Consider the following 13,426-nt stretch of genomic DNA (forward strand, 5'->3'; position numbering starts at 1 on the left):
ATACATATATATATATATATATATATATATATATATATATATATATATATATATATATATATATAAACACTTATTTTTATGTGCTTTCCTTTTTTGATTGTCTGTTTCAGGAGTTGTACAGCCAGTCCTATGATGAGATTGGAGTTATGTTTGCCTCAATTCCCAATTTCTCTGACTTTTACACTGAAGAGAGCATCAATAATGGTGGCATAGAATGCTTACGTTTTCTCAACGAGATCATCTCAGATTTTGACAGTGTAAGTTTTTTCTTTGTGATTTGTTGGTTTATAAAAGCCTGTTGGGTTTAAACCACCTACAGTCATATAATGTGTGATTTTTGTCATAGAAATTCTAAATAAAAAGTGATAAAGACAGCATGTAACATACATTTTCAAGTCTTTATTGTTCTGAGGCTTACCTAGTATATGTTTTCTTAGTTTACAATTTTATTGTAAAAAGTATATTTTAATGTAATGTAAAAATATAAAGATATAAGTTTTTTTAAGCAGTGTTGTTGGGCCCCAGATTAGCTTTGACCCTGGCAAAGCAGCAGCCTAATGTTTCCTCTTTCAACTGGACAACTTCCAGCATCACTGATGTCCACCAACAGGTCCTCAGTTGCTCTTGCTACAGCCCAGTCAACTTCTGGCCACAGCTCTTACAAACTGCGTCCCTAACAGAGCTCAAAGAGGAGCTGGACTCTCACAGCCCTTATCCTGTTTTTGAACTAAAATGTTTAGCTGTTAAAAAAAATCAGAAAGTCAGAAAATAAAGAGCATGCGGAGAAACATGGCGGCAGACAGGTGAACTGCATCTCGGCTAGGGCTGGGTACCTTTCTAAAAAAATCTGTACCGGTGTCGGTACCTTCACTTCGGTGTCGGTTCCTGGACGGTTCTTTTTTCGGTACCAATTTTGTAATTACTATTAATTCTAACAAGAATAAAATTACGTTACACATTACAGTACAAATTGTGAGTTTTATTTTTGAACTTTTGGTATTTTTCTATTCCAAGCAGTTTTCTTACATAAAAACAAACAAATAATTTCCAGGTCAAAAGACCAGTTACAAACCAGTGACACTTCAGTGTCTAATGCTCGCTGCCACACACTGAGGACCTTTTCACTTAACAGTTTTTCTTCAGAAAAATCAACATGTCTGCTTTCTCTGGACACAAACAAGCCCACTCCTGGCTGATGGTGCCTCCAGCAGTAGAAAATGTTCACTCTGAGGCTGTAGATGATGCTTGTTGCACACACAGATACCTGGTTGTCAGTTTGACAGCACTGACATATTGTCCCTCACATTCCACCAGCAGGTCACTGGATTCACTGAGGTAGGGATGATGCTGACATCTGCACCTCTGTATCTCTGCCTGAATCTTCTCTGTGATTCTCTGGGGTTTAGGGCTCTGATCATCTCCCTAATTGACATTAGAACAAAACATCAACAATAACATGGTTGTGTTATTATTACTCAAAAAACATCTAGGCTGAGAGATAAAAGCTTAACTGGTCAACAAAATCTTTTACAGTTTACTTACCTCCACTGTGCAGCTCCACTGTAGAAAAAGCATCAAACTTTTAACAACAAAGTCTGATTGTCCTGTGGCCCCCACCTCGCTTTTCTTTTGTCCTCTTCACATCTGGGTCAGAACCTCCTGTGAGGAGAGCATGAACATAAACAGTGAACATTAGGTGAACTGTTTAAGCAGCTGACTCGATGGATGAGCAGTTTTACAAGCTAAGATTTGTTACTGTCATTCTTTAGTTAGCTTCTGAGTTTAGCTAGCCACGTAGATAAAATAAATTTACACACTAATATCTTAAAGTTAGCGTTACATGGATCATAATTTATTTCACCGCGATGTACGTGTTAAGCTGCAGTTACGCTAACAAACGTAAACTCACCAGCTGAAGCACACAGAGCCGTCCTCGTTGTTCTTTGATGAAGAGTCTGGTCGTGGAGATAATGAATCAGGACGTTCAGGCTTTCACAGGCTGACTTTAATGCTGAGAGGAGGAGGGGGGAAGCTAATGAACTCTTCTCTCCTCACAGAAAAACACGGAGCAACTTTCTGCAGCACGTGTTGTCGAAGCCGTTTGACAACACGCGCTGCACACGTGAACCCGTCTGTTGGTGTCACTAGCACCATAGACATACATTACAGTGTACATAGATTAGGTACGGCAGCTCTATACAGCTCTGGGTGTTATCTGGGTGTAGTCTGTTTGTCATATGTCTGGTGTTTTACCAGCCTGCATGCTGAAACCACATGATACGTTACAGCCAATACCAAAACTTGACACCGAAAGAAGAGTGACGTTTCAATACATACACCGACCGGTGCAGTTCGGTCAGTGCCATAAAAGAACCTCGGTTCGGTACTAAGCCCTAATCTCGGCTGAACTCCTGTCGGCCCTGCTGAAAAGCTGCGTTTTGATTGTATCCTCGCTGCCGTCAAGATGGATTTTGTCTCTGAGTCTGGTGTCGCCGTGTAACTAAATGAACAGATTTGCAATATGGCCTCTAGGCAGAAGTCTTAAGATTTTGGTCGCTTCTCCCACGCGGCCCGCTACCGTGGCCGCAGCCTTGAGACGCCGTGATGGAGAGGTGGCAAGTACAGCTGGTGGGTCTGCAGGTGTGTCGCCCCCACCTTCGCCGAGCTCTGGAGGGACCTACGAGTCAGCTCTGAAGTCAGACATTCTGGCCTCAATTAAATCCAAAATCATAACGATAATTAGGATGGAAATAAGAGCGGCTCTGATGGATCATGTTAATTTTATTAAGAGTGAACTGAAAGCAGTTTGAGCAGAGCTTGCTAACACCACTGCTGGCCTCAGAGTGGAGTTTGACCAAGTTAAACTGAATGTTTCACAGAATGAGAACGGTCTGTCCTTCATCTGGGATGAAATAGAGAAGTTACATGGGACGGTGAAGGAGTTCAGGGATGACGTAAATGGGCTTAAGAGACAGTTTGGATCCGCGGAGGGGCATACGAAACGTGATAATATTAGAATTATTGGACTTTCTGAGTCGGCAGGTGAATGTACCCCCACGATGATAGCAAAAATACTAATGGAAGCCCTAAAATTGAGCATATTACCACAGATTGATTATGTGTGCCAGACACAGGACAGAATAGGTTCAGATGGGAGATCAGGAGTTATGGCCAGGCTTCATTACCATCAAGAATGTGTGGAAATATTATGGCAGGCACGCAGCAGTGGCCCAATCCACTTCAAAGAATCAGCTATATTCATCGCAGCTGATAATGCCCCAAGAGTGTCAAAGGCACGGGCAGCATTCACGGATGTGAAACAGCTCCTGCGGAACAGATCAAGGGTCCGATATGGTCTCCTTTTTCCAGCTCGGCTTTGTATTACACATGGAGAGACGGACAAGGTGTTTGCCAACTCCATTAAAGTGACGGAATACATCAAGAAAAATATAATTCCAGTGACAGGTGGCGAGGATCAAAACAAATCAAAATAAACCACAGGTCCAGCCTCTCTCAATCAGCAATTTTTATTAAACTTGTGTCTGACTCAATAGCTGGCTGTGGTCCTTTGATGGTGATATGTCCAACATTTTATTTGTATTGGGGGGCAAGTGTAGTGTTAATGCGAACTGATTACCATAAGTTTTGGTATACAGTGCACACCCTATAATAGGAGCGTTTTTCTCGTTCTTTTTTCTCGTTCTTTTTTCTCGTTTTATTTTTTGGGATTTTTTTGTAATGGGAGTGACTCCATAGTGTTACCGCTCTGAGATGATTGTCGTACACATTTGATATTTACGTAATATTAGCATTTTTTTGTTTGTTTATTTTTGTGTTTTGTTTATTTTTATTACTATTATCACGTGTGGGCAGACAGGAGCTCAGATGGTTGGATTGTGTTCTCTAGGTAAGCACTAATGTGTGGATTTTCACTTGACAAGGTGTTTTGTTCTCTCTATATTTGGGTAGGAGAGAGGGATGGGTTTATACCAGGTCAGTCTTTTGGGGGTTTTGTTTCTTTTACCAGATATTGGCTCACAATTTTTTTTAATGTAAATTATTTCCTGCTGTCCAATTATGACCAGCATTAAAGATGTTGACCACTCTAGTGGCTGCCCAGTTAACTGTGTAAGCCATCCATCCATCCATCCATTTTCTTCCGCTTATCCGGGGTCGGGTCGCGGGGGTAGTAGCCTAAGTAGGGAGGCCCAGACTTCCCTCTCCCCAGCCACTTGGGCCAGCTCTTCCGGGGGAATCCCGAGGCGTTCCCAGGCCAGCCGAGAAACATTGTCTCTCCAGCGTGTCCTGGGTCTTCCTCTGGGCCTCCTTCCGGTGAGACGTGTCCGGAACACCTCACCAGGGAGGCGTCCAGAAGGCATCCTAAACAGATGCCCAAGCCACCTCAACTGGCTCCTCTCGACGTGGAGAAGCAGCGGCTCTACTCTGAGTCTCTCCCAGATGATCGAGCTTCTCACCCTATCTCTAAGGGAGAGCCCAGACACCCTGCGGAGAAAACTCATTTCGGCCGCTTGTATCCGAGATCTCATTCTTTTGGTCACAACCCAAAGCTCGTGACCATAGATGAGGGTAGGAACGTAGATCGGTCGGTAAATTGAGAGCTTTGCCTTTTGACTCAGTTCTCTCTTCACCATGACAGACCTGTACAGCGCCTGCTTCACTGCAGATGCTGCACCTATCCGCCTATCGATCTCGCGTTCCATTTTTCCCTCATTCGTGAACAAGACCCCAAGATACTTGAACTCCTCCACTTGGGGCAGGACCTCCTCCCTGACCTGGAGAGGGCACTCTACCCTTTTCCGGCTCAAGACCATGGCCTCGGATTTGGAGGAACTGATCTTCATCCCGGCCGCGTCACATTCGGCTGCGAACCGCTCCAGCGAAAGCTGTAGATCACGATCTGATGAAGCCAATAAGACCACATCATCTGCAAAAAGCAGAGACGCAATCCTAAGGCCACCAAAACGGATCCCCTCAACACCTTGGCTGCGCCTAGAAATTCTGTCCATAAAAGTTATGAACCGAATCAGTGACAAAGAGCAACCTTGGAGGAGTCCAACTCTCACTGGGAACAAGCCCGACACTGCCGGCGATGCGGACCAGGCTCTGACACCGGTCATACAGGGACCTAACAGCCCGTATCAAAGGGCCCGGTACCCCATACTCCTAGAGTATCCCCCACAGGGTTCCCTGAGGGACGCGGCCGAACGCCTTCTCCAAGTCCACAAAGCACATGTAGACCGTTTGGGCAAACTCCCACCCACCCTCCAGGACCCTGCTGAGAGTGTAGAGCTGGTCCAGTGTTCCACGGCCAGGACGAAAACCTCACTGCTCCTCCTGAATCCGAGGTTTGACTATCCGACGGACCCTCCTCTCCAGAACCCCCGAATTGACCTTACCAGGGAGGCTTAAGAGCGTGATTCCCCTGTAGTTGGAACACACTCTACGGTCCCCCTTTTTGAATAGAGGGACCACCACCCCGGTCTGCCAATCCAGGGGAACTTCCCCCGATGTCCACGCAATATTGCAGAGTCGCGTAAGCCAACACAACCCTACAACATCCAGAGCCTTAAGGAACTCTGGGCGAATCTCATCCACCCCTGGGGCCCTGCCACCGAGGAGCTTTTTAACCACCTCGGTGACCTCAGCACCAGAGATTGGAAGGCCCGACACAGCGTCCCCAGGCTCCGCTTCCTCAGTGGAAGACGTGCCGGTGGGATTGAGGAGGTCTTCAAAGTATTGCACTCACCGACCCACAACATCCCGAGTTGAGGTCAGCAGCACATCACTCCCACTATAAACAGTGTTGGTGGCATACCGCTTTCCCCCCTGAGATGCCGGATGGTGGACCAGAATCGCCTCGAAGCCGTATGGAAGTCATTCTCCATGGCCTCTCTGAACTCCTCCCATGCCTGAGTTTTTGCCTCAGCGACCACCCGAGCCGCATGTCGCTTGGACCATGCGACATGCCAACAAGGCCCAATAGGACTCCTTCTTCAGCCTGACAGCATCCCTCACCGACGGTGTCCACCATCGGGTTCGAGGGTTGCCACCGCAACAGGCACCGACAACCTTGTGGCCGCAGCTCCGGTAAGCCACCTCGACAATAGAGGCACGAAACATGGTCCACTCAGACTCAATGTCCCCCACCTCCCCCGGAACATGTTCGAAGTTCTCCCGGAGGTGGGAGTTAAAACTCCGTCCCACAGGAGACTCTGCCAGACGTCCCCAGCAAACCCTCACAATACGATTGGGTCTGCCAGGCCTGACCGGCATCCTCCCCCACCATCGGAGCCAACTCACCACCAGGCAGTGATCAGTGGACAGCTTCGCCCCTCTCTTCACCCGAGTGTCCAAGACATGTGGCCGCAGATCAGATGAGACGATGACAAAGTCGATCATCGAACTGCGTCCTAGGGTGTCCTGGTGCCAAGAGCACATATGGACACCCTTATGTCTGAACAAGGTGTTCGTTATTGACAATCCATGATGAGCACAGAAGTCCAACAACAGAACACCACTCTGGTTCAGATCAGGGGGGCCGTTCCTCCCAACCACACCCCTCCAGGTCTCACTGTCATTGCCCACATGAGCATTGAAGTCCCCTAGCAGAACAAGGGAGTCCCCAGGAGGTGCACTTTCCAGTACCCCTTCCAAGGACTTCAAAAAGGGTGGATAATCTGAACTGCCGTTTGGTGCATAAGCACAAACGACAGTCGGAACCCGTCCCCCCACACGTAGGCGGAGGGAGGCCACCCTCTCATTCACCGGGTTGAACCCCAACACACAGGCACCAAGTTGGAGGGCAATAAGTATGCCCACTCCTGCTCGACGCCTCTCACTAGGGGCAACTCCAGAGTGGAAGAGTGTCCAGCCCCTCTCAAGGAAACTGGTTCAAGAGCCAGAGCCATGCGTAGAGGTGAGTACGACTATTTCTAGCCGGAACCTCTCAGCCTCACACACCAGCTCAGGCTCCTTCCCCATCAGTGAGGTGACATTCCACATCCCAATAGCCAGCTTCTGTAGCCAAGGATCAGACCGCCAGGGTCCCCGCCCTCAGCCACCACCCATCCCACATTGCACCCGACCCCTTTGGCCCCTCCCACAGGTGGTGAGCCCATGGGAAGGGGGACCCACGTCTCCTCTTCAGGCTGTGCCCGGCCGAGCTCCATGGTAAAAGCCCGGCCACTAGGCGCTCACCCGCGTGCCCCACCTCCAGGCCTGGCTCCAGAGTGGGGCCCCGGTGACCCATGTCCGGGCAAGGGAACATTAAGTCCATTTATTTTTCTCTTCATTGGGGTCTTTGGGCTGCACTTTGTCTGGTCCCTCACCTAGGACCTGTCTGCCATGGGTGACCCTACTAGGGGCGTAAAGCCCCTGACAGCATAGCTCCTAGGATCATTGGGACACTAAAACCCCTCCACCACGGTAAGGTGGCAGCCCAGGGAGGGGAACTGTGTAAGCTGGAATGTGAAATCCCATAATGGTCCAGTAAAATTCTGGAAAATTATGTCACACTTTAAACAGCTTAATAGTGATATTGCCTTTTTGCAGGAGACCCATGTGTGATCTGCAGACAGTGGAAAATTTGTTAAAAATGGTCTGGTCAGGTGTTTCAGTCCAATTTTCAATCCAAATTAAGTGGGGTAGCTATTATTATAGTCTGTAAGCAGGTGCAATTTACAGCTTTGAGTGTGCATGCTGATAATGCCGGACAGTATGTTATAGTGGTGGGGAAGGTAGACACACTGTTAATGGTCTTGGTTTTAGTATATGCTCCCAACTGGGACAATTCTACATTTTTTCATAACCTCTTCTCAAATATACCAAATATAACATAACTGGCGGTGACACGAATTGTGTGCTTTCATCTCTTGACCGTAGTTCGATAAGGGAAGCCACTCTAAGTCCGCTCAACTAATCAATTCATTCCTTGAGTCGTATGATGTGGCTGATGTATGGCGTTTCAAGGATTCAAGGTTTTTTATTTGTCATTCACATGTACAGAGTAGGGGTTGAACGACTACATAATTTTTAAACTTGGCATTAACATAATAAAACTCAAGTAGAACTCGAGTAGTTGATGACGTCGTAGGATCTCAAGATGAAAAAATAAAGAAAGAAAGAATAAAACCGCAAAAAAAGTCATTTATTATTTACAAAAAAAAGACCAACAAAACATTGGGAGAGTATATTATGCTCCTACCATTTATCATACTGCAAATAAGTCATAGGAAAAACAAAACTATTAGTTATTATTATTAAGCTGCAAAAGTGAAAGAAATAGTGTGCAGCACGTCAAAAACAAAACTAAAAACAGTGGGGCAGACGACCACCCCGCACCACCGCCAGCTGTGGTGCGCATTAGGTTTAGTTTTACAGATTAATATGTTTATAGGTTTTTTTTTATAGGTTTAGAAATGAATATTTTTGCTTTTAGTTTGTGAAACATGGTCAGAGAAAGCTGGTTCTGGTTCGGTCATTGGACCCGGTGTTACACCATATTCTGTGACCTGCAACAATGCATGCAACACCGCCCCCTAGGTCACAATATACAATGGTCACAGAATATGGTGTAACACTGGTTTGCAACGCGCTCCAAACAGTCAGGAAGTTGATTCATTTTCCTTACGGTAGTTGAACCGGAAGATTCATCTTTAGTAAAATATTTCCATACTATTTATGCATTTCTACCTGTTTGCTAAGACTGGGCCTGCTCCGCTCAGTCCATCTGCTGGGAGGAATCCATTTGGTAGCTTCTACTAGTAGCCTGGTGCGGATCACGTGACACATGACGCAATGATGTAATTGCGATGTAATGACGTCACTGCGAATACGCGACTTGAAATTTAAAAACTCAATAGATGTCATAGGAATTGACCTATTGATTACTTGAGTAGTCTGCTAAAGCCCTAGGAGGCTCCTAGTTACATCCAACAAAAGTATAAAATGTAAAATAAAAACAGTAATAAGGTCTAAGATATGAACTAAGAAAAACGTTGACTAAAAATACACTAAGCACTAATAGTATAAAAACAATACGCCGAACAGCAGCACGAACATGAGTCAGTGTAAGCAGATGAGTATGAATGAACACAGCAGCATGATGTGATTTTTTTCACATTGATTATCCTAGTTAGATATTCATGAGTGTAACAGCCTCTGGGTAGAAGCTGTTCTTCAGTTTAGTGGTTCTACACTTAATGCTCCTTAACCTCCTGCCTGAGGGGAGTGGGACAAAAAGTGTGTGCTGGGTAATAATTCTGTAATCCTACCTCAAGATCATACTAATTTTTTTTCCCCAGTCCATAAGACATCTCTCCCGAATCGATTATTTTTTCTTGATAAACAAATTTTACCTTCCGGCTTGAGTGAACGCTGGTGACCTGGCTGCTGCTGCTCCCAAAGAAAAACTATTTTGTCTTTACTTATGCTATTTGATATCACTATGCTTTTCACCCAGTTTCTCATGTTAGCGCTGGGCTTCAGTCAATCCCATTCTTCAAATATTACACCCGATTCCTTCAGTTTGTTGGACTGTAAACTCATCTGTGTGGCATCCTGCGAAACGCTGCAGACACCCAGCTGTCAGTTGTCAGCTCTTCGTCCTTGAATTTTCTGGGTGAGCCCTGGAGCATTAATGTCGATCAACATGCTTGCCATGTGGCTCACACTCTTCTGGATCATCATATTCTTCATACTCCACCTGGTGACTTCGACTCTGCAGTACATTTCAGCAGAACTACTTTGACTACGAGTCTTCACTACTGTACTTCCACCGGCACTCCTGCTTTATCCTTCCATCTTATGTCACAACTGAAGGAAATATATTCATCGCGGATCTCAGCGAAACTTATTTTATGATGACAGCAAGCCAATACGGGCCTTCTGGTCCTCTCGCCTGTGCTCGTCTGTATCATCTGGATGAACCACAGATCATAGCGCGCTGGCTCACCTGGCCAGGTCAGCTGGCGCACAGCCATCCACCACTTGTCTATTGTTTGGATTATTTAACACTCGTTCACTCTCTAACAAGGGGCCGTTATTGAACAGTCTCATCAGTGAGCATAAGTTTGGCTTCTTCTGTTTAACTGAAACTTGGCAACAACCCAATGATTTTGCTCTACTTATTGAAACTACCCCTCCTGGGTTTGTTTACACCTGCCAAACCCGCGAGACTGATCGCGGTGGGAGTCTCGCAATACTTTACAAAAAGAAGTTCAATGTCTCTCCAGTGATTGTACTAGGTTTAGTTCCTTTGAAAGTGTTGCATTACAGATAAATGGAGCAGTTCCTACAATTTTAGTTGCTGTCTACCATCCACCTAATTTTTTTAAATGAATTTTCTTCATTTTTGTCATTTATTTGCTCAAAATCTCCCAATATAATTCTATTGGGTGATTTTAATGTTCATTTGGACAACCCCACACATATTTTAACTAAGGATTTTATATCAACCCTGGACAGCTTTGTACTTGCACAATATATTGACTTTCCCACTCACTCCAAATGTCACATTCTTGACCTAGTTTGTTGGTCTTTTTTTTTTTTTTTCCCTTGTCCTGTCCAGCATTGTGACACTTAGAATTATTGTCTGAGTGTCAAAGTGATGCCCAACAGATTTACTTTCACAAGCAGAGCATTATGGCTGGCCTTAAGGCTCCACTTGATATATAAATTAAATTTTATTAGAATATGCTTTGGGTTTGTTCCAGATGTAATGGACACGGGGACGGAAAACAGAGAAGATAATAAAGCAGAAAAGTGAGAGAAGAGTTAAAATGTAAAGAAGGAGATATGAATAGAGGAGAGAGAGAGGGATAAAGAGAACACAAATCAACATCATTAAAGTCTGCCTCTAGACCTGCGGAAAGAAAAAAAAAACGACAAAACCGAGAAACCACTACAACAAACAACTTATATAATGATTAGTTTGTTGTTCTGGTATAGCTCCCTCTCACTGTGTCACATCAAACCTGCCTATATCTGATCATAAACTGGTCTCCTAATGCTAATCTAGAAATTTCTAGATATCAGTCATTTCGAACTATTTCTTATCGTAATATCAAGAACATTGATTCTTCTGTACTCTCTAACAAACTGGATGTCTCATTTAATTACAATAATCTATCTTGTTCTAATAGCCTGATTTCGTACTACAACAGCCGTCTTCAAAGTATTTTGGATGAACTTGCCCCTGTTAAGACACGTACTGTTCACTTCTCCCACTCTGCTCCCTGGTATACTCAAGAACTCTGCTGTCCTAAATCTAAAGGACGCCGTTTGGAACGACTATATAATAAAACAGGACTCATTATTCATAAAAATTTGTTTGAATACCATATAAAACACTACAAGGATTCTGTCTGTATAGCTAAATCAGCCTACTGTGCTAATTTAATTGGCACAAGTAATGGGAACACCAGAATAATGTTTTCTACTATTAACACCATTCTACGACCTCCAGATACTCTCCCATCACACATGTACACCTGTGATTATTGCAACAAATTTATGGACTTTTTTAATGCTAAAATTGAAACCATCCATCAGGAATTGTCCATGTTGCAATCCACTTCCTCTGGTTTTCTTTCTTATAACCCCACTACTGTACCTATCTCCAGTTTTCAACTCCCTTCTCTGTCAGAAGTTTGCAGTCTCATCTCTAAATCCAAATCTTCTACCTGTCAGCTTGATCCACTTCCTACACACTTAGTTAAAGCCTGTCTACCTTCTCTATCTACTCTAATAACTAAGATTATTAATTTATCTTTCTCTTCTGGTTTTGTCCCACCATGACTCAAAACTGCTGCAATAACTCCCAATTCTTAAAAAAACAGGTGCTGATCCAAATGACTTAAATAACTTCAGACCAATTTCTAACCTACCCTTTATTTCCAAAATACTCGAAAAAACATCCTGATGCATGCTCAATAATCCAGGTAGAAAAATCTAAAAAAGTTAAATCTGGTCCTCTGGACATTAAAAAAAACAAAAGCAAATCAACAAAAAAATGTAGAAACGTTTCGTCTCTCATCCGAGAGACTTCCTCAGTCTGAGGAGCTATATTCAGCTCAGTCTCTTAAATAGCACCGTCTCATAGTGGATCAACCAGTTTTGCTGCTGACAACCAAAACCAGCTGATAACATGCTCAAGAAGGACCATCAGTCTAACAATGGATCGTTAGCACACTGATGGCTGTTTACTGTTCACAGAGGGCTGAGTGATACTAGCAATCACAGCATTGTAAGAGGGGGACAGTTGAACCCGGAGGCCTCCACCCCTGTTTAACGATGGACGATTTCTTTTCACAAAGATGGCCTCCTTTACTCCTCTCAATGGTCAATGTCATGGTTCATAAGTGAGCCACTGGGATGAAACAGCATGACTTCAGACTTCTTCTCATTCAAGCTTAAGAAGTTTAAAGCCATCCAGTCCCGGATGTCAGCCAGGCAGTCCAGAAGAGGCTGAATAGAGCGTGTGCCTCTGTGCCTCAGGGGGAAGTAAATTTGGCAATCATCGGCGTAGAAATGAAAGGGTATGTTGTGATTGTAGTCTTAGTTCTTCACTCTTGTGCACAAATAGACCCTTTCCACAACTGTAGGTGCAAACCCCATAGGAACACGAGTAATCCGAGCTCTACGTGGTGCGCAACAACATAAAACGAAAGGAACAGGCCCTCTGAAAGTTTGTCATCTTCGTTCTTCACTCTTGTGCACAAACAGACCATGTATACGACTGTAGGTGTCAACCCCTCCGGAGCACGCGTAAACCAAACTCTAAAAGGTGCGCAACAAAAGGAACGGGCTCTTTGAAAGTATTTTGTCATCAATCTTCACTCTTATGGACAAACAAACACTTTATGCTACGGTATGTGCAAACCCCATGGGAGCACGCGTAAACCGAGCTCTAGGTGGTGCGCAAAAACATGGAACGAAAGGAACAGGCCCTCTGAAAGATTCTAGTCTTTGTTCTTCACTCTTGAGCACAAACAGACCCTTTACGCAACTGTAGGTGCGAAACCCACGGGAACACGAGTAAACCGATCTCTACGTGGTGTGCAACAACGTAGAACGAAAGGAACGGGCCCTCTGAAAGTTTTTCGTCTTCATTCTTCACTCTTGTGCACAAACAGACCCTGTACGCGACTGCAAGTACGTACTCCTCAGGATCACACGTAAACCAAGCTCTACGTCTTGTGCAAAAACGTTGAACGAAAGGAATGGGCCCTCTTAAAGATTTGTAGGTTTCGTTCTTCTCTCTTGTGCACAAATAGACCCTTAACGAAACTGCAGGTGTGAACCACACGGCTTCAGGCAAAAACTGAATTCTACATGGTGCGCAAAAACGTTGAACGAATGGAACAGACCCTCTGAAAGATTTTAGTCTTCGTTCATCACTCTTGTG

The 13,426-nt window shown here is 44.7% G+C and overlaps 1 protein-coding gene across 1 annotated transcript in view; it reads left to right on the plus strand.

The window, feature by feature from the left end:
• Positions 1–110: 110 nt before the first annotated feature.
• LOC119409573 (adenylate cyclase type 3) overlaps positions 111–13,426 on the plus strand; it is a gene marked incomplete at its 5' end in the record, with an annotated part of 50,216 nt that continues 36,900 nt past the window's right edge. The window contains 1 exon segment of the mRNA XM_037676476.1: positions 111–257. Within this exon segment, the coding sequence (XP_037532404.1) occupies positions 111–257 (147 nt within the window).

Source organism: Nematolebias whitei, chromosome 5 (assembly GCF_014905685.2).
Source record: "Nematolebias whitei isolate Nwh7 chromosome 5, NemWhi1, whole genome shotgun sequence".
Taxonomy (NCBI): Eukaryota; Metazoa; Chordata; class Actinopteri; order Cyprinodontiformes; family Rivulidae; genus Nematolebias; species Nematolebias whitei.